Source organism: Bison bison, unplaced genomic scaffold, assembly GCF_000754665.1.
Source record: "Bison bison bison isolate TAMUID 2011002044 unplaced genomic scaffold, Bison_UMD1.0 scf7180017864163, whole genome shotgun sequence".
NCBI lineage: Eukaryota > Metazoa > Chordata > Mammalia > Artiodactyla > Bovidae > Bison > Bison bison.
Window position 1 is genome coordinate 6816189 of NW_011494735.1, and position 25608 is coordinate 6841796.

At 40.1% G+C, this 25608-nt stretch overlaps 1 protein-coding gene across 1 annotated transcript in view; it reads left to right on the top strand.

Moving 5' to 3' along the window:
• Positions 1-25608, top strand: part of GRIP1 (glutamate receptor interacting protein 1) — a 464606-nt gene that overhangs the window by 238125 nt on the left and 200873 nt on the right. Inside the window, exon 4 of the mRNA XM_010841627.1 lies at positions 11177-11257. Coding sequence (XP_010839929.1) covers positions 11177-11257 — 81 coding nt within the window. The remainder of the gene's footprint in view (positions 1-11176; positions 11258-25608) is intronic.

A 25608-nucleotide genomic window follows, 5' to 3' on the forward strand; every position in this document is an offset into this window, starting at 1 on the left:
GGTGGTCACACGGGGTTTTGACACATGCATGGTCCTCGTTCTGCAGTCAGATCAATGACCATGGGGAAAGAGTCCGTGCTCCAAGCTCCAAACTATTGCTCTAGCATGCTAGATAAAGAGACAGATTTTCAGTTCCTGTATTGGAAACTGAGTCTGGACAGTGGTGACAATATTTATTTTTCTAGTTTCATTAGGAATTTGTCAGCAGTAGTAGCAGTATCTGATCATTTATTTGTATAATGTAATTTTCCAGCAATTGACATTTTTTTCCATTTACACAATGCTTGGTTAATGGAAAAGAAAAGAAGAGAAAGAAAGAAAAATACTGAGCCACTGAACCAGGTTGGAAAGTTACCTTAGTTAAAATGTTGTCATGTTCTGATTGTCAGGGCAGCAGGTGAAGGCTTGAAAGGCTATTTTCATGATAATCAAACCTAGACAAGAATGCTCCACTCCATAGACAAATGTGACTCATTCTTAGTCTTCCAATGATACCCAGCATTTAGTCACACACTGGCACAAATTCAGATCTCTTAGAATAAAGTCATTCAGATTGCGTTTTGCTTCCTCTCATTTTCCCATCAATCTTGACCCTATTCCAGAAACCACTATACTGAAAATTTCTAAATCTAAAACATTTGCAGTTATATCATGTAAAAGAAAAATTCTTGGAGAGACCTGATTTTACAAAAAGCTCCATCTTTTTGTCTGTAGTTTATATTAGAAATGCAAAAAAAAAGGCCTAGCGAAGGGGCAAAATAGAGGTGGAGGAGACCAAGATTCAATCCCTGTGTCGGGAAGATCCCCTGGAGAAGGACATGGCAACTCACTCCAGTATCCTTACCTGGGAAATCCCATAGACAGAGGAGACTGGCAGGCTACAGTCCATGGCATCACAAAGAATCAGACATGACTGAGAGACTAGCACACACACACAAACACACATCCAGATTATTATTCTAATGCTTAGAATTTACTGAATGAAGTGAAGTCGCTAAGTCGTGTCCGACTCTTTGCAACCCTGTGGACTGTAGCCCACCAGGCTCCTCCATCCATGGGATTCTCCAGGCAAGAATACTGGAGTGGGTTGCCATTTCCTTCTCCAGGGGATCTTCCCGACCCAGGGATCGAACCCATGTCTCCTGCATTGCAGGCAGACGCTTTAACCTCTGAGCCACCAGGGAATAAGCCTGAACTTACTGAACTATGTGTATTTCATAATGTTGAGGTATGAAGAATGTCAGCTGGCATAATATGATGGTCAAGCCAAAGATTTAAAGCAGATACGCTTCTTTATATATAGAAAATATAGAAGCTGTACTAAATTTAAAATTTTTAAGTTTTAAACTGGGATCTGATATGGTAATGAAAATGACTTTTTTGGCATAGAGTCCATTCCTCTAGAAATTTATAGTGATGAGGCCAATCTGTGACTCTTGTTCATCTGTCCTTGCTGGAAACAATACTAGGAAGAAGCATAGGAATTATCATTTGTGATTCAGACTCATGAGCAATAGGGATGCCAGAGGCAGGAAATGTGCAATTTCATGCTCGTTAATTTCAGAGAGGATTTACAAATTAACCTGGCTCCAGATATGACTCTTCCAAAAACCCCGCAGGCATCATGGAACAGCAGTTAGCACAGACCACTCCACAAGGTTAACCAGATGCTGGGGGGCCACTGTGATCCTGTTTACTCCCAAGTGAAGATCATAGGTCAGGTTCTGTGCTGGAGGCCTTCTTTGCAGACGTAGGGAAGTGACTTTGTGTCTGAAGTAAAAAGAGTTTAAGGAGATAGTGCCTTGGAAAATGGAGCTCCCCTGGTGGCTCAGCAGTAAAGAATCCACCAGCCAAGCAGTTTCGATCCCTGGGTCAGGAAGATCCCCTGGAGAAGGAAATGGCAACCCATTCCAGTATTCTTGCCTAGGAAATCCCATGTAAAGAGGAACCTGATGGGCTACAGGTCGTAGGGTCGCAAAGAGTCGGACACAACTTAGTGACTAAACAACCACCACCATAGAAGGTTCTTCTTCCATGTCCCTGCTTCAAGGTGGAATATGAGTTTTCATTTTCAGCTGTTCTTTACTAGCTTGGGGGTAGGAACTCAATGCTATTTTCTGTCTCCATTTTAAGGTGTAAATTAACTAATCATTATTATTATTACAATCAATCAACTTCTCCAGATAATCTGACCTTAGATGTATCCAGATACCCCTGTAAATCAGCCATGTTAGGACTGTTAAAGAGTTTAAAGTGGATCTGGAGAAGATGAAATTCACTCAAAACCATAGCCTTGGAGAAGTTTTCATTTTCATTTGAGGAATTCATTCCATAGGCAGTTTGATAATTCTGGTATTTGAGGTCTAGGGATAATATTGAAGCCATTTTGCCAGCTTCTTTGTGGGCTGCCAGTGACGCCGTCAGGTAACAGCACAGATGGATCCTCACTACCTGTGCGTTTGCTGTTTTTCAAATCAATTAGAAGAGATCTTTCCAAACTTCTGCTAGTGGTAAAGAACCCTCCTGCCAATGTAGGAGACTTAAGAGACGCAGGTTCAATCCCTGGTCAGGAAGATCCCATGGAGAAGGAAATGGCAACCCATTTCAGTATTCTTGCCTGAAGAATTTCAAGGACTGTGGAGCCTTGCGGGCTACAGTCCATAGGGTCACAGAGTCGGACAGGACTGAAGCGACTTAGCACAGAATACCAAACTTTAACGTGTGTAGAGATCATCTGGAGATTTCATTAAATGCAGGCTCTGATTGCATAGGTCTGAATGAGGTCTGAGATTCTCCATTTCTGATAAGCTCCTGCTGCTGCTGCTGCTAAGTCGCTGCAGTCGTGTCCGACTCTGTGCAACCCCATAGACGGCAGCCCACCAGGCTCCGCCATCCCTGGGATTCTCCAGGCAAGAACACTGGAGTGGGTTGCCATTTCCTTCTCCAATGCATGAAAGTGAAAAGTGAAAGTGAAGTCGCTCAGTCGTGTCCGACTCTCAGCGACCCCATGGACTGCAGCCTACCAGGCTCCTCTGTCCATGGGATTTTCCAGGCAAGAGTACTGGAGTGGGGTGCCATTGCCTTCTGATAAGCTCCTAGGTAATGCCAATGCCCTCATCTGTGAACCTCATTTTGAGTAACAAGGTGTTGGATAATGGAGCAGTGAAGGAGACAGATGGTCTTATAAGACAGGCCAGTAGCAATACGGGTGTATGGTTGATATTCTTTTTAGCTGTAATATTGAATTCCTGAGATGGTGATGTGACTGTGATTAATATAATTTTAGAGGACAGTCTGTCATTGTGAAGAAACCACCAGACATTCGTTTTTAAAATGAATTTGTTCTGTTGAATGACTGTTTTTTTTAATGTTCAAAATCAAAAGACCTGATCCCCTTTAAGAATATAAAGTACCTAGGTGTAAGGAAACCTGCTGAGTCAAGAATAGACAATGAAGCCGTGCAGACAAAACAAATGACCAAAGAGAGGAGGAAATAGAAGGTTGGAGAGAGGAAATCATCTCCTAATAGGAAAGAGACTGTAATGGAAAAACACGCTACCTTCTGCCTCCTACCTTCAAGCTCAGATCATTCTTGCTCCCTTCTGCTTTAAACCTAGTTGTGTGGATCACTTTATCCCATTAGGGAAGGAAATGAAGTCAATTCATTCTCAAGAATTCATGCCAAAGCAATAGCGCTAAAGCCTATGTAGCACCCAGAATCCTCTGACTCTAGGGAAGATTAAGGGTGTACATTTCATTTGCCCTAGAAAAACAGGGTCATTTTAATCAGGAATTAAGAACTGTTTCAGATTGCAGAAGGATATTTGGCCATATGATTCTGTTTGCATTTCTTTAAATTATGCAGGACCCTATGCTTGTAGTTATATCTTGTTTTGATAAGTGGAGAAAGACAGGATTAAGGTCTGTGATCAAAACCTTGTGCCAGCCAGCCCTCAGGGAATCTTGCTTAAATTTTAGAGTAAGCCATCAAACCAGCAAGGCAGAAACTGAACTAGAGGTCTGATGTCAAAAAGAGAGAAACATATTATCTCTGGCTGCTTTTTGGCTCCATTGTCAATCTCGGTTTCTACTACAGAAGTGACAATGGAGCCAAGAAACCACCGGAGATGAAATGCAAATGAATGTCTGTAGCTCTGTGCAATGTGCTCCCATTTCGTAACAAGGATGAGCTGCACTGTCTTAGGGCCACAGTTTATCAACTGTTTTCAAGAGTAAAGACGCTTCTTTGTCTGAGTTTTATATCATGAATATATGTTGAATTTTATCAAATGCTTTTTCTGAATCTTTTGTGATAGTAGTTCTCTTTATCTCCTTCATTCTGTGAAATTTTCTGAATTGCAGTAACTGATTTTCACATGTTAACAATGTTAACAATGTATGCCTATTCAATATAACCCAACTGAATGTGATGAATTATTTCTTTAAAAAATTTTTTTTATAGATTTGTGTCTGTGTGTGTGTGTGTGTGTTAGTCACTCAGACATATCTGACTTTTTGTGATCCCCTGGACTGTAGCCCACCAGTCTCCTCTATCCATGGGATTTTCCAGGCAAGAATACTGGAGTGGGTTGCCATTCCCTTCTCCAGGGGATCTTCCCAAGCCAGGGATCGAACTTGTGTCTCCTGCATTAGCAGGCAGATTCTTTGCTATCTGAGGCACCAGGCAAATTTTTAAAATATATTTTGTTAGTTTTTTATTTTGCTTGTCCTGTTTTAGATGCACAGTGCTGTGATTTTTCTTCCTTATACTATTTTGTCTTTTCTATCAAGACCATGTTGATTAAACTTTAAAAAAGAGAAAGAGAGAAACAGCCCACCTATAATATATTCCTGCTGGGCTGGAGTAAGATGTTCACAGAACCCAAATACTGAAAAGATTATGGTTCCACACCAAACAAAACTTCCAGGTTAACTGGCAATTAACATCGCTTGTTTCTTGATTTTTCTGATTGCAAAATTCTGTATTAATTCATCGCGATGTAACTTCCTTTCTCCTCCTGTTCCCACCTCCACCGGTACCGTAAGCCCTTGCCTATTTCTCTCCTCAGCTAATGAAGTATATGCTCCAGTCTCAATCCTGGGAAGTAATAAGGATTCCTCCATCACCATTCCACTTAAAGTCTCATTGTCATATATCCACTTTCTTAGTTTGCACATGTGCTGTGCTTAGTTGTATTCAACTCTTTGAGACCCCATGGGCAGAGGAGCCTGGCGGGCTACAGTCCAGGGCTACAGTCTGTAGCCCGCCAGGCTCCTCTGTCCATAGGGATTCTCCAGGCAAGAATACTGGAGTGGATTGCCATGCCCTTTTCCAAGGAATATTCTCAACCCAGGGATCAAACCCAGGTCTCCCACATTGCAGGCGGATTTTTTACTGTCTGAGCTACCAAGGAAGCCCAAGAACACTGCAGTGGGTACCCTATCCCCTATTCCAGGGGAACTTCCCGACCCAGGAATCAAACCGAGGTCTCCTGCGTTGCAGGAAGATTCTTTATCTGCCGAGCTACCCGGGAAGCCCTCGCACATAGTAGGCACTAAAATTTGTGAAATGCAATCAAATTCTATGGACACATTACTTCCTTCATAGTGGAAGTCATTTTGTTCAATCACGAAAAACAGTTTTCTCCCCTGCTCTTAACGATGTACATGAGCGTTGTGGCATGAGCTGGCTGTCTCCCTGCTGCTAGGAAATGGTCATAATGTGTAATTGCACAAAATGCCTCTTTTTTTTTTCCTAATCAAGAAGTTGAGGGATCTGCTGGCTTAGCAGGTGCCTCGATTGTGCATAATTAGTTGTTAGAAATTGTTTAGCATAGGCTGATTAGTCTCAGCCAAAGGAAATTTAATTTTTTTTTCAACAAAGCCCTGAACACAGCTAGAGATTCTTAAAACTATAGTCATATCTGGTTCCTCTGGGAAAAAGCCCAGACTCAGAATGGGAGAAGTAGAAGATGGAGACAAGGACTAGCCTGATTACACATGGGTGGTATTTGATGCTAGGCAACCGTTCAAGGTTACAAGAACATGAGGGGACATGAGTCCATTCCTCAAGATGGGATTCTCCCAGCTCCAACCTGAGCTTTGGTCATGATGCAGAATGAAGCCCTGCTTCTTGGGTGCCTGCTGTTTGCTTGCCAAGTTTGTAAATACCAGCTTCACTTGGAACATGTAATCAAAACAAATGATCTGTGTTTGCCCCTCCTGTGTTTAGTACATAAGGAGACTGGTCAAATTAGGAGGAATGGGAGGGACAGATGGTCCCCCCATTGTTCAACTTCTGTTTTAAGTATATGCTTGACTAAGCCCTTTCTGTCTCTGTCACAGTGTCCATTCTCCATTTAATGGAGGGCATTTTCCCTAGCCTCTTAGGGGTGTCACCATAAAGGGGACCCATGCTCTTTCTTGTTATGACCAGTGACAGTGGGCAGCCATCATATGTGACAGTGATTATCTAGCTGCTATGATGCCATTTTAAAAGGCCAACAGTTCTTTAAAAGGCCAATACCCTGTGATGCCCTTGATGATTACTTGCCACGTTGACTCACTTGCTGAATGCCTTCTTTGTCCTGTAGCAACTTTCCATAAGGATCCCTTGTTAATAATCATAAAGTCAAGGTGGGAAGTCTGGTATAAAAATTGGAATTCTTTTGTTTAAAGGCATTATGTTAAAGGTTACTCAATAAACCTTCTGTAGTCTGAATGGAAATTAAAGGAAATATATTTCAATATTATTTTTATAAATAGTCACAAATTTTGAACATGCAATAAGGCAATACTTAATAACTAGTAGATGGTGATATGGCTTTAAAACGAATAGGTGTAAACCTAGAAAAAGAAATCAGAGGGAGGAGGGAGGTTAGTTAATAACAAGTATTTGACTTTCTTCAGGTTGCTTGTTTACAATAAATGCTCTAATTTGAAAAGTTAAATACAATTTAATTGTCTATCAGCAAATGTTTAATGAATGCATACTAGGGGATGGGCACTGTCCTAGAACTATCTATAGATTGACTCCTTTTTTGTTATTTCAACTATTTTTTAATTCACTTATGGAATTAGTTGGAACTTGAAAGCCTATTTAGTGTCTTCCTGATAAAAAGTATTAACACAGATCTTGTAATTCACTGAAACTTTTGAGCCCTTTACTAAGCAACAGTGAATTAATTGTATTGGCATTTATTTTATTTTTTACATTTTAAATTGAAATATAGTTGATTTACAATGTTGCTCTAATTTCTGTTGTACAGCCAAGTGACTCATTTATAAACATATGAACATTCTAATTTTATATTCTTTTCCATTATGGTTTATCCCAGGAGACTGGATATAGTTGTCTGTGCTATACAGTAAGTTCCTATTGTTTATCCATTCTAAATGTAACAGTGTGCATCTACTAACCCCAGACTCCCAGTCCATCTCTCCATCCCCCGCATTGGCAACCACAAGTCTGTGAGTCTATTTCTGTTTTGTAGATAGACTCATTTGTGTCCTATCTTAGATTCCACAAAGGTGATATCAGATTATATTTATCTTTGTTTGACTTCACTCTGTATGAAAATTTCCAGGTCCATCCTCATCTCTGCAAATGGCACTATTTCTTTTCTTTTTATGGCTGAGTAATATTCCATTGTATTTGATTCGTGCAAAAGTAATTGCAGTTTTGCATTGTTGAACTTTGCCATTTGATATTACAATCCATTATTAAATGTGGTTATATTATACATCATTTTAATGTGCATTTCTTGCTTTATGTTTTTGTACTAATGACTTATTAAACTATGGAAATGATGTTAGACAAAAAAATATTTTTTCTCTTATTCTGTGCAACAACAAACCATTTCTTGATTGAATTGTGACATGCAGTGAAAAGTGGATTTTACAGGACAACTGGCAATGATTAGCTCAATGGATGAACCAAGAAGAAGCACTTCTGAAAGCCAAACATGCACCAAAAAAAAGGTCATGGTCACTATTCAGTGATCTGCTGCTGATCTGATCCACTGCAGCATTCTGAATCCCGGCAGAACCATTACATCTGAGAAGTATGCTCAGCAAATCAATGAGATGCACCAAAAACTGCAATGCCCGCAGCTGGAATTGGTCAACAGAATGGGCCCAATTCTTCTCCACTACAGTGCCCAACTGCACATCACGCAAGCAACGCTTCAAAAGTTGAACAAATTAGTCTACAATGGTTCGCCTATTCGACTATATTCACCTGACCTCTTGGCAACTGACTACCACTTCTTCTAGCATCTTGATAGCATTTTGCAGGGAAAATGCTTCCACAGCCAGCAAGAGGCAGAAAATGCTTTCCAAGAGTTCTGGAATCCCAGGACACCAATTTTTACACTACAAGAATAGGCAAACTTACTTCTCTTCGGCAAAAATGTTTTGATTGTAATGGTTCCTATTTTGATTAATAAATATGTGTTTGAGCCTAGTACTAATGATTTAAAATTCACAGTCTGAAGCCACAATTACATTGGTACCAACCTAATATTACAGAGGTATCAGCCACTGATTCATTCAGTGTCTTCCCTCCATTTCTATTTTCAAAGTTTGAGTCAAGATTTGACGTGGAATAAATCACATCAAGAGAACTGATGCCCATTCTCTGATGGGTAGGTTTTTATAAAAGACCTATGATACCTCCTAGGGGTTTAAATTAAACAGATGTTCCTGGGAAAAGTTTCTTTAAAAATAAATGTTAAAAGGTGCCATGCTGCTCTGTTGCTGTGCTCACCTTAACTCTCCTGATGAAGGTTGCCAAGATTCTGCCTCATTTGCATTAGGAATTATTGCCTTCATCCTGACTGACTTCAGAAACCTATTCTTAGATAATATCGAACTTATTTTGGTCTGATCCTTCAACCAATGCAAATTTTGGCTTCTAGGTAATTGTTTACTTTCATCTGTGCTCGATAAGGACGGTCTTAACACTGGAGTGCGGTCAGGGGCTGGGCAATGGATAAGCAGAGGCTGGCCAGGTGGCCATCTATAATTCAGTTTCAACCTTTTAAGGATGTGCACAACTAGACTATTTCAGCTCTAAATCAAGGAAATGGTTCTCCAGTATAAGTAAGAAAACAGTTTTGCCAGGGTTGACTACTTCTATAATGCAAACTAGGTAACTTTCTAAAGACATAGCTCCTTAAAATAGAGCATCAAATACAAAGCACCCCAGAGTCTCCTGGTCAGATCTCTTACTGCCCTGTAAGAAAATCCAACACTGGATTCAACTCAAGACTTTAATTGGCTAGAGTCTAGACAAATTGAAAACTTGAGAAAGGCTTTAGGCTTCCAAGATGCTGTCCCTGAAACTGATTGTTGTGATCTCTATCTCCTGACTCAGTGCTCTGTAATCAAATACATGGTTTCAAAGCTTTAGATAATGAAAAGAAATATATTTTTAAATTGGTTTTATAAAGAATCCAGATTTTAGCATATAGTAAGTTTGGTTAAGCATATGGCCTGGTTAGTAAGTCAGTATTGTGAGAAAAGAGTTCAGATACGCAGGTGGGCATGGAATGGCAAAGACTTATGTAATATAAGGCAGGCATTTTGTTTTGTGGTTTGTGTTTATCCTCAAAATCGCATTTACAAAGAGAAGAGTCAGAGATCTAGGCTATTGCTTCATAAGCAAAAGTGATACTGTTGATTGTACTGATATCTGAACGTTGGTGGTTTGTCCTTATGGTTGAAAGAATATAAAGAATTGTGTGACAAATGGAATATAAACATGAAACAGCATGACTGCTATTTTTTAAGTTAATTGTAGCTTACAGTAGTGTTAATCTTTCCTTTTTGTCATTGCTTACAAAGACCTTGTTAGTTTTATGAAGAAATCATGAATCATTTCAACCAGAAGTATATCCTAAAGAGGAATTGAGTTCCTCAATTTTGCAACATGAACTACTTAGTTGGGAGAGTTAATGTTTTCAGATGACAAAAGCTTGTTGCTGAATTAAATCCTTGTTATATTTAATAGTTTGCATATATAATATAATGCTGTTTTTAATCCTTTAATGATTTCTTGTTACAACAACAAAGCAACCTGAGAGTATGACCAGAAGTAACCTTTGGGTCATCTAGCTTGAGTAGATCTACTAGGTAATTATTGTACATTGTATCTACTCAGGCTGTATACATCCTATGCTTGAAAATGTTTAATGTCACTCAGACATCTCTTTTACTCTATACAAATGTCCTATGCTGACTAAAAAGAATATTTCCTTTCCATTTCACTCTAATATTTGCCATCCTGGATCATTACTCCTATATTCCAAGTCAGACTAAATCCTTTCCTAGATTAAAAAAAATCATTTTACTTAGAATTTGATGGATCCATCGCTTGTATGGTTTTTTTCACCTAATGTTTTGCTCATTCAGCTTCTTGACTAACTGTCACAGATGCACTGAGCTTTAGTTCTTCTGTCTCTTCAGCTGATCTTTCTCTGGTTCTCCAAGTTATTTCCATCTCTTTCTAAGAGGGCGAATCAGCTCATTGCAATATGTGTCTTCTTTTCCCAAACCATCTTTCCTTCTCTATTCTTAACCTAGCTTCTGTGGTCTTATTCCGAATGTCCCTTTCCCTTTATTTTCCACTGGATGCCCATTCATACTTTCAGTAGGAACCCACTAATTCTGTGTGTCTTTATTCCCCTGCAATACTAATACTCTGTCATCTGCTTCTCTGAAATATAATATTTCTTTTCCTTTCCTTTGTTCTTCTACTAGCTTATTCTTAGTGCCCATTGAGCCCTTTTATTCCTTCCTTGTCTTCCTGTTACTGATATTCATGGATATTTATTTATCAATGAATATAGGTGACAGGCAAATCATCTGTACACTGTTTTTACACACTTCTTACCATTCTATGCCTTCGTGTGCATTATAGCTTGATCCTGACAATCCTCAGAGATGGTGTGAACGCATATCCCTCTTTCATAGGGGAGTAAACTGATGTTCAGAGCATATTTAAATGACTTGACCAAGTCCCATGGCTAAACCCAGGTTAGGACCCAGGTCTACAGACTCTTTCTACCATACCATACCACCTGTCTCTGGCAGAAGGATTGCAATCCATTGAAAGACCTTCACTACAGTAGAAACTGGATGGAAATTAACCAAAGCCTTCATTGTACCTTTGCAGATGAGAGTCCCTACACTAAATCCGCCAGCCAGACAAAGCCGCCTGATGGAGCATTGGCTGTGAGGAGACAGAGCATCCCAGGTTAGACCAGACTGTTGGATTTTTCAGCTGTTTTACTTTTGATCCCTGTTATTTGGTGACCTGAATAGTTCCAACTTGGTTTAAAAAAAAAAAAAAAGGCAATGCTATCTCATAGAATGGAGACTGCCTTCTATACAACTTGTTCAAAAAACATTCATGAAAGCAAGATTCTGGAAAAGCTTGCCAACTTGTGAAAATTCATCTTTTGTGCAAATCCTTTGTAAAATGACTTGAATTTATATCAGCTCTCGCTCATTGACTTACTTTCACCTCTGTTTTCAGGAAATGATTCTCACAGCAGCATCTATCCCTTTACTAAGGCAAACCCAGCCAAACAAAGTGGTTCAAAATTGCTGTGGCAGATCATATATATGCTGAATAACAAATTACTCCTTTCTTCTTGTCTCTTTGAACTTGGATTTACTTCCACTGAGCAATTCTTGTAAAATTCTGGGACTTTGTTTCTTTAGGAAGCTGTGATGAGGTTTCTTGTAATACAGTATATAATACCTTTTTTCCTCCACAAAATATTTTGAAGAAATATCTTCTAATGTCTTTACCTCCAAACTTCCATAGTTGGAAATTTTGAATTTGTGAATGACACACATTCTAAAATAAATGTAGGAAGGAAATTGAAAATATTATTCAATCTTTATCTGAATTAGGTGATTCATGGAAAACCTCTTATGGTAGCAACTGTCCTTAAGAAAAGTGTTAAAAGCATAAGTACATTGAGTATCAAAAGTATAGTACACTTAGTATCAAAAATAATGCCTGTCTGTATTAAATACAAGTAAACTGAGTACAGCTAAAGTTTAGTGGCAGGATTTTAGAGTGCAGTAGTTTGACAACTCAAGATAAAACAAAGCAGTGTTTCGAACATTAAATTGGATGCTTTGGCAAATCTGTCAGTAAAGGGAGAATTTTCCACTTCAGCAAAGAGCAAGACAAGTCCAGTTTCTGCCCTGTTCATGATTATTACTTATAAGAACTACCTGTGGTTATTTCTTCTTATTATGAAGACTTTGATTTATTATGAAAGTACATGGCTTATAAAGAGGCATATTGTGAATGATCCATATCCTTGTTTGTGTGCTTTGAAGATTCTAAAGTAATTTGAAACCTCTAATTATATGGCTTCACCCAGTGCTGAGATTTCTTCTATTCCAACCTATGAAATTTCATTCTTAGTGCTGGTCATGTTTAGAAAAACTACTGCAATCAGCTATGGACCATCTTCTCTGCTTTCTCCTTGTTAGCAATAAGGAAGTCCTGAAAGTTTGAAATTCAAGAATGCCAGTTATCTATCAATTCCTTTTCAGCTTCTCTAATTAGCTGGTACTCAGTAATCCTCTGCTGGGAGGGGTAAAGAGACTTCCCATTGTCCTTTCCACTTTATATGGTACTAAACAAAAGCACTGACTGTGTGTATGCATGCTTGGTCATTCAGTTTTGTCTGAATCTTTGTGATCCCATGGACTGTAGCCCATCAGGCTTATCTGTTCATGGGATTCTCTAGGCTAGAATGCTGGAGTGGGTAGCCATTCCCTTCTCCAGGGGGTCTTCCAGAGACAGGGATCAAACCAGGCTCTCCTGCATTGCAGTGGATTCTTTACCATCTGAGCCACAAGGGAAGCCCTGAACTACTCTCATATTTTCCTTTCATGGGTTTTCCAGTGTTACATACTAAATTACAACACAGGTTTATGGGCTAGGGTTTACCTTAAAATCAGTAAGTAGTTTTTAAAGTTACATGTTAGGTACACAGAAGTTGTTAATTACAATCCTTAGTTCATGACACACAGTGATTCTTTGTAAAAGAATGTTTCCTTTTGTTCTTCCTTATGTCACGTTTTTTTTTTTAATTGGTAGGTTTTTTGTTTTTGTTTTTGTTTTCTGGTTGTGCCACACAGCACATGGGATCTTAGTTCCCCAACCTGGGATGGAACCTGCACCTTCTGCATTGGAAGCAGAGTCTAAGCCATTGGACCCCCTAGGGAAGTCCCTTATATCAATTTAAAGTTACTGAAATCAAGGAACCTTTTTTTTTTTAATAGCATCAGAGATTATTTTCCTGGAGTTTGAACATGAACAAACACACTTTTGTTCTTTCTTAAAAGGTATCAGCCAAAAGGGTTGGACGTCTTCAAAATCCTCTTAATTATTTAGAACAGTTCAAGAGAAAAAGGAGTTCACCAGCCAGAAGGCTAAGAAACCAAAGTGGTTAATAGGTGATTATGACTTCCTGTTACATCTTAAGGAAAAAATTTAGGAACTTTTTGGAAACTGCTTCTTGACTGAGTTCTGACAACTGGAGTTCTAAACTTCTACTGTCTTACTTAAAAATACTTGTTAATTCTTGTGCTGGTGAGAGAGAGAGAGACTGCAAAAGAGAGAAATGCACAGAGACCTGGAAAATGCACCCTCTTTATTGTTTGCTGAAAAAATCCCCAGGTGTCCTCCTGATAAATTAAGGTCAACACCAGACAGCTAACAGAGCAAAGTGCAAGTTCACAGCCTTTGTTCTTCTGTGCTCACCTCCCAACCTTACTTCCCTCAAGAGTATCATTACCACCCTAGTGGCAAGGAAAGATGTGTCTAGGCGAAAAATGTACCAGAGAACTAAAAGAGACCTTTAAAAAGGCTTGGACCCTCTACTAGCCCCTGGATCTTCTCAGTAAAAGGCATTTCTCAGGGCAAGTGCAGTCCTGGGGCCATTTTGGTGCCCCATTTGCTAGGGAGTAAGCAAACACTCAGAAGCTGAAACTATAAAGGAACTGTGGCTTTTCCTCACATTTCTTCCCAGTGAGCCAATGATGGTAATTGAATTTAACCATTCATGTGAGCACTCTCTCTGATGGAGGGACTGGAGGAAGAGTATAAGGTAGAAGAAAGCATATTAAAGTTCTTTATAAAAGTTTTTATGAAAGATTAAGTTGTTCTTTTAAACTAATTCTATAGAAACCTAATGCTTCCTGGAATAAATATTTGTAAACATACACATAAACATAGAGAAGATTTCTTAACACTGGTTCCACTATTCCCATGGCATAATAAAGGGTAACTTTTAATAATTCTGACCCAGAGAAGTAAACTTGAATGTTAACAGAAATATAATTTGTTTTTCATTCATATCAAAATTCACTACTGCTGTCTAAACTTGAAATTGTTACAGCAATTATTTTATAATCACAAGTCAAATATGTGTCTTTCATTAAATGACAATTCTAACTGTAAATCCTTTCATCCCTCTGCTATCTCTTCTCAAAAAAGAGAATAAATTAAACATCTCTTAGGAGCAAAATGCATTTTCTTTGGATAAAGGGGAAATGCATTTTTCATGTTATTTGGGAACTTGTCATTTTAATCATGTCTCTAATGGCATCATGAGTACAAAAAGATTTTTTGGTCTTTCATAACGTTTTATAAAATTTTTAGTAATGATAATAGTGGAAAAGAAATGACATTACTGTCTCTATGACACTAAAGTTTAAATTTAGATTAAAAATTTAACATTCTGTTAAAAAAATTTTAACCTTATTTCTACTCATATTCTTTTTCAAAGAGAAGATGAATTCCAAGTATTTTGAACTAGCAGATTCTATTCCACATCTATGGTTATTTAAAAAAATCTGTCAGTCTAATCTTCCTTTGTTTGAAAGATTACTGGTGAATCAAAGTTTGACCACATGGAGGGTTTGTCCAAATTATTGCAGACTCTTGTTTTAACACATTTTACAATAATTTGTGGCTTATTTAATCATGTCTATCTAATGTTCATGAAAAGACAGGATACCACACTAGACCTGAAAACCTAAAGTTAATGTATTATTTATTTGATTTACCTCCTTTTTCCAGGTAGGATGGCTTTCTTTGCTTATTTTTCTCATAGCAAAGACTTTGGGGCAATTCACAAAAGCAGGAAGAAGTCAAGTGTTCATATCTATTGCACTTCCAAACTCTTGGTGCCCCAGGAAAATTATCTTAACTCCGTAGCCAAAATGAGACCTCAAAATTTTGTGTAAGAATTTTTTTTCTCCTAGAGTATGAGAAAAGACATTTATCAATTTGGTCGTAATAGGATAAAGATGATATATCTTTCTTGTATCTCCTATTTGGGTGTTTGCAGAGGATGTACAGATTGAGAGTCTGCAGTGTTAATCAGCCCAAGATGTGTACACATACACTGTTTCAAATACATCCAGAAAGTATTGCTGCTGCTGCTGCTAAGTCGCTTCAGTCGTGTCCGACTCTGTGCAACCCCATAGATGGCAGCCCACCAGGCTCCCCCTGTCCCTGGGATTCTCCAGGCAAGAACACTGGAGTGGGTTGCCATTTCCTTCTCCAATGCATGAAAGTGAAAAGTGAAAGTGAAGTTGCTCAGTCGCGTCCGACTCTTAGCGACCCCATGGACTGCAGCCCACCAGGCTCCTCCATCCATGGGATTCTCCAGGCAAGAGTACTGGAGTGGGGTGCCATTGCCTTCTCTGAGGAAGCATCAACACCTACTGAAAAATCAAAGTGTAGAAAATAATACAGTGCCCTTGGCCCCACAGAGAAGCTGGCAACCTTGAATTAAGAGGGAAGGACAGGAATTTTTAAAGTTCTGCCCTCTCTGTTCAGCATTTTCCTCTTTGTTAACATACAATTTGACGCTTCATTGGTCTAAATTTTCATTATTACAGCAGATATATAGAGTGACATTTACACTAGGATTTTATAGCTCTAATACTGTTCAGGTGGGTGAAGGGCATTTCCTCTGATTTTCAGGCCTAGTTCTCTGCCTGGTTCCACCATTGAGCAGCTCCAAGAAATAGAGCATGTCTCACTAATGGGAAACCAGTCAGTTGACTCAAGCAAGTGCGTCATGTCATACAAAGCATGGTGCTGCACAGTACATATGCCCATCAAGTCGTTACATTGTACACTTTAAATGGTTTATGGCTTTGTCAGTTACATCTCAATAAAACCAGGGCAATGGAGGTAAAGGGCCATTATATTTGCAATGTACACTCAAATAATGCAAAAAAAACGAGAGAGATGTCTCTGTGTGTGTGTGTGTGTATGAAGGATATCAAGGAGCGAGTGCTTTATAGTGTTCCTGCAGCTCTCAGACAATTTTAAAATAATTTCAAAAATTAAAACTTAAAGGAAAAAAAGGCATGAGGGACTTCCCTGGCTATCTAGTAGTTAAGACTCTGTACTTTCACTATGGGGGCATGAGTTTGATCCCTGATTGGGGAACTATTAATAAGATCCTGCATGCCACACAGCATAACCAAAAAAGAAAATTAATAATAAATAAATTCTTTTAAAAAATATGGTGCTAGGGTGCTGCAGATGTTGCCCAAAGATGCTGAATCAAACTCTGCTCTTAGTGAGGGGATCACCCATATGGGAATATGCCAAGAGGCAAGCTTCTCAGCTGCTCAGTCGGGCTGTCCCCACATCCTCCAAGACATCCCAGTGGGCCCAGGTGAGGACTGTGGGGACCACAGTATAGGGAGTCTCCTGCCAGAGCAGCATCAAGACCAACAGTCAGCATCAAGAACTCAAAACAGTGATACAAGTGTTGTAATTACTGAATATTTAAGAAATTGTCAAAGGTATATCACTTCTTTAGAGACAAGTTTCTAAGATCATAAAATCAAGACTCTTGGCAGCATTACAAATATGTCGGAGATTCTGCTCATGCCTCCGTTTATTTAGTTTTCCATAGTACTTATCACTATCTGAAACTGAGTGATACATTTATTTTTTTCTCATTCTCACACTAAAACGTAAGATACCCTAGGTCAGGTTCTTTATATGTCCTGTTTACTGCTGTTGTCTCCAGCGCATAGAGCAGTGCTTAGCAAATAGTAAGGATCCAGTCAATACTTGTGGAATTAATGAGCAGGCAAAGATCAGCAGGACGGTTTTCCTTGTGCTGAGTTGGTCACCTCATGACTAATATACTTTGCTACCAAAAAAAGAAAATTCAACGTAATCTCCGTTTACCATGCATTTTCTGATTCATCGTACGCCATGAAACAGCTATTCACCCAGGCCTTGGGGCTGCACCAAATACGGCATTTCTAAGGAAATCATCTGCTGCCTAAGACTAATGAATGAAATATAGGTCAGTTAGAAGCTAGAGAATTTTAGAGACCAAAGATCTCGCCTCAGTCTCATTTGTTCCCGTTTGAACAGAAAATGTCCCTGCAATCCTCTAACACCTAAAGAGAATATTTAAGCCCGATTTAACAGTAAAATTGACAAGATGAGACTGATTCATTTGAGAATGCATGCTGCTATAGAAAAAAAGGCCAAAAAATATGTGAAAATAACTGAAGTCTATAAATAGAGTGATGCAAAGCAGAACTTATTACTTCTTATGGCAGGGACACATGAAGGATTTTACCCCAGAGAGCTGATCCACTTTGCTCTGTGGCTGGTGGTACATACTGAGTTTTCAAATTGCACTGGGCAAAAAATGAGCGGCTTGATTTGTGTGTTCAGCACTGCGGCTTTCATTAGCAGTTCAGAGAAATGACAGTCTATTATGTTCGAACCTCTCCCCGCCTTAGTAAACACGGGTGAAATATAATGAAGTGGTACATCAGCAGCAAATGATTTTTAAACAATCATTCTTCCAGCATGCAATTTACGGTAAATGATGTGTAATGAATTAGTCCTGTGCTTGGATCTTCCCCAAGTCCCCTGTGTTACAGAAGTGGTAGCTGTTGGTCGATGTCGTGCTCTGGGTACACACAGTGATCAGAGTGACTCTGACGAGCCAGCACAACCTCCAGTGTCTGAAAACATTTTACAAGGAGGCTCAAGGAGATATATACAAGGAGAGAGTCTTTTTTGTCTCCTAGGCACTGAGGAAAAATGAATTCTCCTGCTCTGCAAGTTAGGGAGACCGTCAATTCGGGGTTTTTTAGTTAAGTTGCTTGAGAGAGTTAGACTGGGTGAAAGTTGTAAGGATAAAATAGATAACCAGCAAAGACCTACTATATAGCACAGGGAATGCTGCTCAGTTCAGTTCAGTCGCTCATTCGTGTCCGACTCTTTGTGACCCCATGAATTGCAGCGCGCCAGGCCTCCCTGTCCATCACCAATTCCCGGAGTTCACTCAGACTCACGTCCATCGAGTCAGTGATGCCATCCAGCCATCTCATCTTCTGTCGTCCCCTTCTCCTCCTGCCCCCAATCCCTCCCAGCATCAGAGTCTTTTCCAATGAGTCAACTCTTCACATGAGGTGGCCAAAGTACTGGAGTTTCAGCTTTAGCATCATTCCTTCCAAAGAAATCCCAGGGCTGATCTCCTTCAGAATGGACTGGTTGGATCTCCTTGCAGTCCAAGGGACTCTCAGGAGTCTTCTCCAACACCACAGTTCAAAAGCATCAATTCTTCGGCGCTTAGCTTTCTTCACAGTCCAACTCTCACATCCATACATGACCACTGGAAAAACCATAGCCTTGACTAGATGGACCTTCTGTAATAATCTATATGTGTAAACAATCTGAAATAGAATGAATATATGTATATGTATAACTGAATCACCTGTGTTGTAACACAACATTAAATCAACTGAGAGAGAGAGAAAAGAAAGTTGTGTGGATTGATTGACACTAGGGAAAGAAATCATATACATTCCCCCGCCCCCCCCCCCCACCCCCCAGCCACACGGAGAAGGCAGTGTCAACCCACTCCAGTACTCTTGCCTGGAAAATCCCATGGGCGGAGGAGCCTGGTGGGCTGCAGTCCATGGGGTCGCGAAGAGTTGGACACGACTGAGTGACTTCACTTTCACTTTTCACTTCCATGCACTGGAGAAGGAAATGGCAACCCACTCCAGTGTTCTTGCCTGGAGAATCCCAGGGACGGGGGAGCCTGGTGGGCTGCCGTCTGTGGGGTCGCACAGAGTCGGACACGACTGAAGTGACTTAGCAGCAGCAGCCGGCCACACTGTGCACTTTTTAGGGAATCTCAGTTCCCCGAGCAGGGGTCGCCTCATGCTCCCTGCAGGGGGAGTGTGGAATCTTAACCACTGGACTACCAGGGAAGTCCCTGCACTAGGGAAATAGAAGGACCATCTTACATAGTTTACTATAGAACAGAAAGCATTCGGGCCTGTTAATATCTCTTTCTTATCCATCAGGCTGACATGACTGAGAACAACTTCCCAGATTCAATCACTCCCATGTCGTCTTCATGTTTGTTATGTATCTGTGTTCTGCCTTGACTATAATTAATATGATTTTCGGAGAATGTAAATTGACTCCTTAGCTTTATTATGTTGAATGTGATATGCTAATTATATTTTTCTAGTATAAATTTTAAATTAATTTTCATTGGAGGTTAGTTGCTTTAGTTTGTACTGTGCAGCAAAGTGAATCAGCTGTGCGTATACATATGTCCCCTCTTTTTTGGATTTCCTTCCTGTGTAGGTCACCACAGAGCATTGAATAGAGTTCTGTGTGCTATACAGTAGGTTCTCATGAATTCTCTATTCTATATGTAGTATCAATAGTGTATATGTGTCAGTCCCAATCTCGCAATTCCTCCTACTTCCCTCCTTTCCCTGCTTGGGATCCAGAGCTTTGTTCTCTGTGTCTCTGTCTCTATTTCTGCTTTGCAAATAGGTTCATCAGTATCATTTTTCTAGATTCCACATATATGCATTAACATAAAATATTTGTTTTCCTCTCTCTGACATACTTCACTGTGATGACACACTCTAGGTCCATGCACGTCTCTGCACTTGTTTTTTTTTAAAGGTTTGTTTGTTCCCTCAAATACATCCATGAATGTTTATATACCATATCCTTCGGGAAACTCTGGCTTGGAGTGAGATTCTTCTCCAAAGAAATGACATTGAGAACCCCAGTTTGTCAGTATATTGATGAGTGGTTGTTGATTTATAGTGCAGCAACAGGGCATTTGGCCGGGAGTGCAAGGCATGTGGGGCTTTTGCTATAAAATGACAAGAAATACTGATAGAGAGGAGATTGAACAATATTAACCCAAAGCCTAGGGAATAACACGAATGCAGTGATCACAAGAGTAACCGAATCTAGAAAGAGAGAATGAAGGACACCATAGATAATTAGAAAAATACTTGTTATCATTCATTTCATGCCATGTTCCAGGTATCGACCTAATCATTTTGATAAATAATGTTACTTTTCTTCCACAACATCTCCAGGAATGAAGTTTTCTTCATTTCCCTCTTAATAGATGAGGGAGCAAGTTCAGAGAGCTAAACTAACATGGCCAAGGTCACAGGGCTAGAAAGTAGCGGATCAAATAAAATCTTATCCAAAATTCATTTAGATAGAAATGAATTTCCACCAGAGTCCTGGGCAGTGAGTGAAAAGAGAAGGTGATGAGAATTCTTAATGAAAATGAGGTGAAAAGACTTTGACTCCTAGTGGCCAGTTGAGCCTCTGCTCTCAAGTAACATAAGAAAATGTCAGGTGAGCAGGACCTTGGGTAGGAGTGGGCTCTGTCTGTCCGAGTCGCAGAATCCATCTCAGTCATCACTGATAGCCCCGTGATTACAGGTGGGCCAGTAAGTAGAGGCAAAGGTCACGCCATTGTTTCTCTAAGTAACTGAGGGCTAGCAGAAACTGAGGAGGCAAACTGATACTATACTGTAGGCTGTGCTGTAATTTATTCTATACATTTGTGACTTTCAAGGAAAAAAATTGAAATTGGCCAAGCAGGTTTTTAAATAATTGTTTTTAAGCTAGTAGCACCATGACTCTCTGCTTCATGTTTCCCTTCTAAAACCTTAGGATAACACAGAGTTTTAAGACAGCACTAAATGGATGAAATGAGTCACTTTGTTCTGTGGCAGAGCATTTCATCTTGTGAAGAGATTTCTAAAATCAGATCATATATATCTCCCATTATCTGATTCAGTGAGTTAAGAACAACTCTGAGCCACGGGCTTAATATGTATATTTTCAATTCTTTTATTATTAAACATCCTTGCACATTTCTAAGGACTCTTACTGAGCTAGGTGGTAAACTGATATTGTGAAGATTTCTGCTTTGAAATTGGGAGGGGGAGGAATACTTGATAGCAGCTGGCAGATCCTTTTCTCTTTAGAAGTTTGATTGCGCCCCGGTGCTTTGCTGCCTTCTACATAGAATGTAAACTGCTTACGCTTTGATTCCACGCATTTCACCCTTGCCTATTTCCCCTTCAGCCAATCTTTTGCTTGCTCCCTAAGTCCATTTTAACTAAATGATCTTCTCTTATTTTTTTGTATGTGTCTGGTAGTGTTCCAGAAGCTCTCAATATCCTACATGCTTCTGTCCTTCTGGAGTTGGCATGCTAGCAGGGGAAACAGACACTCAACAAACATTCACTGCCTAACATAAGATCAGGCTGTGCTAGGTGCAATAACGTGAAATAAACTAGTGCAATAAATCCCCCACATACTCACAGGTTCCATTTGAAAGTCCCATTTGTTCGTAAATCCAACAGAGCTAACCTAAGTATCCAACTAACAACGATATAGTACTGTACATAATAAGTTTATAATATCTTTCATACAAATAATATATAGAAAACAAGCATGCACAAAACATAATAAAAACATTTTTAATCTTTCAGTTCAGTGCCTTGAAAAGTACAGTAATACTGTACAACAGCTGGCATACAGGGGCTGGTATTGACGAATAGGCAAGAAGAATTACTGACTGGAGGTGGGAGATGACAGAGTTGAAGGACTGTCAACAACAGGAGACGGAGAGCAAGCTGCAACATCACTCATGCCTGACACCAATGGAACACACATTCACATCTTTGAAAGTTTGAAACTTGAAGATTCATATGTAGGGGACTTACTGTGTAAGGGGGCTTCCCTGGTAGCTCAGCTGGTAAAGAATCTGCTTGCAATGCAAGAGACCCCAGTTCAATTCCTGGGTCAGGAAGATGCCCTGGAGAAGGGCTAGGCTACCCACTTTAGTACTCTTGGGCTTCCCTGGTGGCTCAGCTGGTGAAGAATCCTCCTGCAATGCAGGAGACCTGGGTTGGAAAGATCCCCTGGAGAAGGGAAAAGCTACCCACTCCAGTATTCTGGCCTGGAGGGGATCGCAAAGAGTTGGAAATAACTGAGCAACTCTCACTTTCATTTTCACTTTACTGTATAAGGAAGAGAGTGCTGGACAGAAAGACATGTGTTTGAAAAGAAAGTCTTGGGTAGCCTCAATTAGTTGTTATATAGCCTCAGTTAGGCAGTACTGTTGCCTGGAGAATCCCATGGACGGAGGAGCCTGGAAGGCTGCAGTCCATGGGGTCGCTGAGGGTGAGACATGACTGAGCAACTTCACTTTCACTTTTCACTTTCATTCATTGGAGAAGGAAATGGCAACCCACTCCAGTGTTCTTGCCTGGAGAATCCCAGGGACGGGGGAGCCTGGTGGGCTGCTGTCTATGGGGTCGCACAGAGTTGGACACGACTGAAGTGACTTAGCAGCAGCAGCAGCAGGCAGTAACAATTGTGTGAGTCTAAAATGAAGGATGAACCCATAATGGTCTGGAGGAAGGGGATTCTACGCCAAAAAGACCAGCAAGTACAAAGGCCCTGAGGTCAGAACAAGCTTTTCTTGTTCAAGAAACTGAGAGAAAGCCAGCATGGCCAGAAAGGGAGAAGCAATGCTGAGAGTGGTGAGAGATGAGGTTGGAGAGAGAGACAAAAGTAGGTTCTGTAGGACTTGTAGCCAAGGTAAGAGCTTGAGTTTTATTCTGAGTGTGACTGGAAACCATTGCAGGGATTCAGCAGTTGAGGTACTGATGCGGTTTTAAAGTCTCTCTAGCTTCTATGTGGAAAAATAGACTTTAAGGAGGCAGGAATGGAGACAGGGAGGTCAGTTGCCATTGCAGTATTTCATTCAAGACATAAGGGTGACTCCAACTAGCTTGATGGAAGTAGAGGTAGAAAAAATCGTCATATTTTGAAGAAAGAGTCCAAAGACCTTTCTGACAAATTAGTTGTGAAATATGAGAGGAAAAGAGAAGTCTGGGATGAATCCATGGTTTTTGCTCTTAATTGGGTAATTAGTGATGCCATTTACTAAGACGATGACCCACTGAGGAAGAAATGGATCAGTGGAAACAGGGAATGGGGAACTCAAGAGTAAAGTTCAGTGGTGGGATGAAAGCCAAAGCATCATCTTTGAAGAGGTTCAAGGTGGGGCTGCCCAGCACGCAGCAGAGGTGTCAGTAGGAGGAATGGCAGATGAGTCCAGGGGCACAAAGGTAGGAGGATTATGGTAGATACCTGCTAAGAAGACACATAAATCCTCTTCTGATGTCTCTGTTCTCTTCTTGAAATAATAGGTGAGGTCATCACCGAGAGGAAGGAGATGATACAGGCTTGTAGAGGAGGAGGAGGTGTCATTTCAAAGACTGAAAAGTGGATTGCCATAGGCGACATCCAGGATTACCCTGCAGCCCTGTAGATCCCTAACTAAATAGAAACCTCTTCTCTCTTAAAACCCTGACTTCTTCAAATCAAAAAGGGATAAAATGAACTCACACATCTGATGCTGATACCCCATGTCATCCCCACATATCATATTCCATCTCCCCTATGGCCTTTCATAAGCATTTCTTTTTATGAACACCTGGAGTATTATGTGTTTTTATTAAACCTTTTGGCAGGTTAGCTCATCCTGTTTCAAGGTGCTCTGCAATTATTTTCCTATGTTCTAAACTTATCTCTAATTTAAGGTTGTGTGAATGCATGCTCAGTCGCTCAGTTGTGTCCTACTCTTTGTGACCCCATGGACTGTAGCCCATCAGTCTCCTGTGTCCAAGTGATTTTCTGGGCAAGAATACTGGAGTGGGTCGCCATTTCCTTCTCAGGGGATCTTCCTGACCAGGGATCACACCTGCATCTCCTGCATTGGCAGGAGATTCTTTGCCACTGTACCACCTGGAATTAATGTTAGAGTTCCTTATAGTCAAGAAATGTCTCTTTATTAAAAATTCTCCCACCCAGCAGGGTTCATAACTGGGTGTGGTCCATGATTGTTACATAAAGACGTCTTAATTACCTCCTTTAGGATCTGATCACTGTTATGCATCAAACCTTACAAAATACTAAGATGGAATGATGAGGCATCATGCTGTTTCTGTTCCAAACACCAAAACCTAGCACAGTCCTCACACGTTCATGCACATCTTTCCTTTTATTTCCCTCTTTCAATATAGGAAACTTCACATCTAACTCCTCCTGCTTTATTATTTTAGTGACAGAATATTTACCATCTATTAAAGGTAGCCCCCGCTTTTTAACACATTATTGACTGGGGGATTTTTATGGAAACTAAGGCCGACAGTATTGATATGTCTCTGGTCAATAATGTGTTAAAATCTCTACCTGTTAGGAAATATGCCTTATGCCAACATTTTACCTTATACCTCTACCCAGTGGCTCTTCTAATTCTTCTGAGCTTCTCCAAAAGTCTTTCAAACACTTGAATGTAGCTATCAGTTCTTCCTTGAATCATCATTGTTACTTAACCAGGTAAACCACATTCCTCCCTTCAACCTGGCCTTTTGTGTAGTATTTTTCACACCCTGGGAGGCTCTCTAGCATGTGGCAGCGAAAACTGAATTCTTCTTCCAGTTGAAGAGCACAGAGTACAGGAAGACCAGAACCTTGCCTAATCTGGGTATTCTACTCAACTAATGACAATTAAGATTGTATTTTTAATGAACAAATGATGTTTGTTTACATTGCACTTGCACTTAATAGTCCTTGTTCTCATGTACTTCTCTCAGGAGCTAGGCTTCCTCCCTTCAACATAGAACTTCATGTCACACTGGGCAGCACGGTACCCTTTGTTCAGTTGTCTATACATGTATTTCGATTATATTCAGCTAGGACCATTATATCTACTACTGCAGGCAGGAATCCCTCAGAAGAAATGGAGTAGCCATCATGGTCAACAGGAGTCCGAAATGCAGTACTTGGATGCAATCTCAAAAACGACAGAATGATCTCTGTTCGTTTCCAAGGCAAACCATTCAATATCATAGTAATCCAAACCTATGCCCTGACCAGTAACGCTGAAGAAGCTGAAGTTGAACGGTTCTACGAAGACCTATAAGACCTTTTAGAACTAACACACAAAAAAGATGTCCTTTTCATTATCGGGGACTGGAATGCAAAAGTAGGAAGTCAAGAAACACCTGGAGAAACAGGCAAATTTGGCCTTGGAATACGGAATGAAGCAGGGCAAAGACTAATAGAGTTTTGCCAAGAAAATGCAGTGGTCATAGCAAACACCCTCTTCCAACAACACAAGGGAAGACTCTATACATGGACATCACCAGATG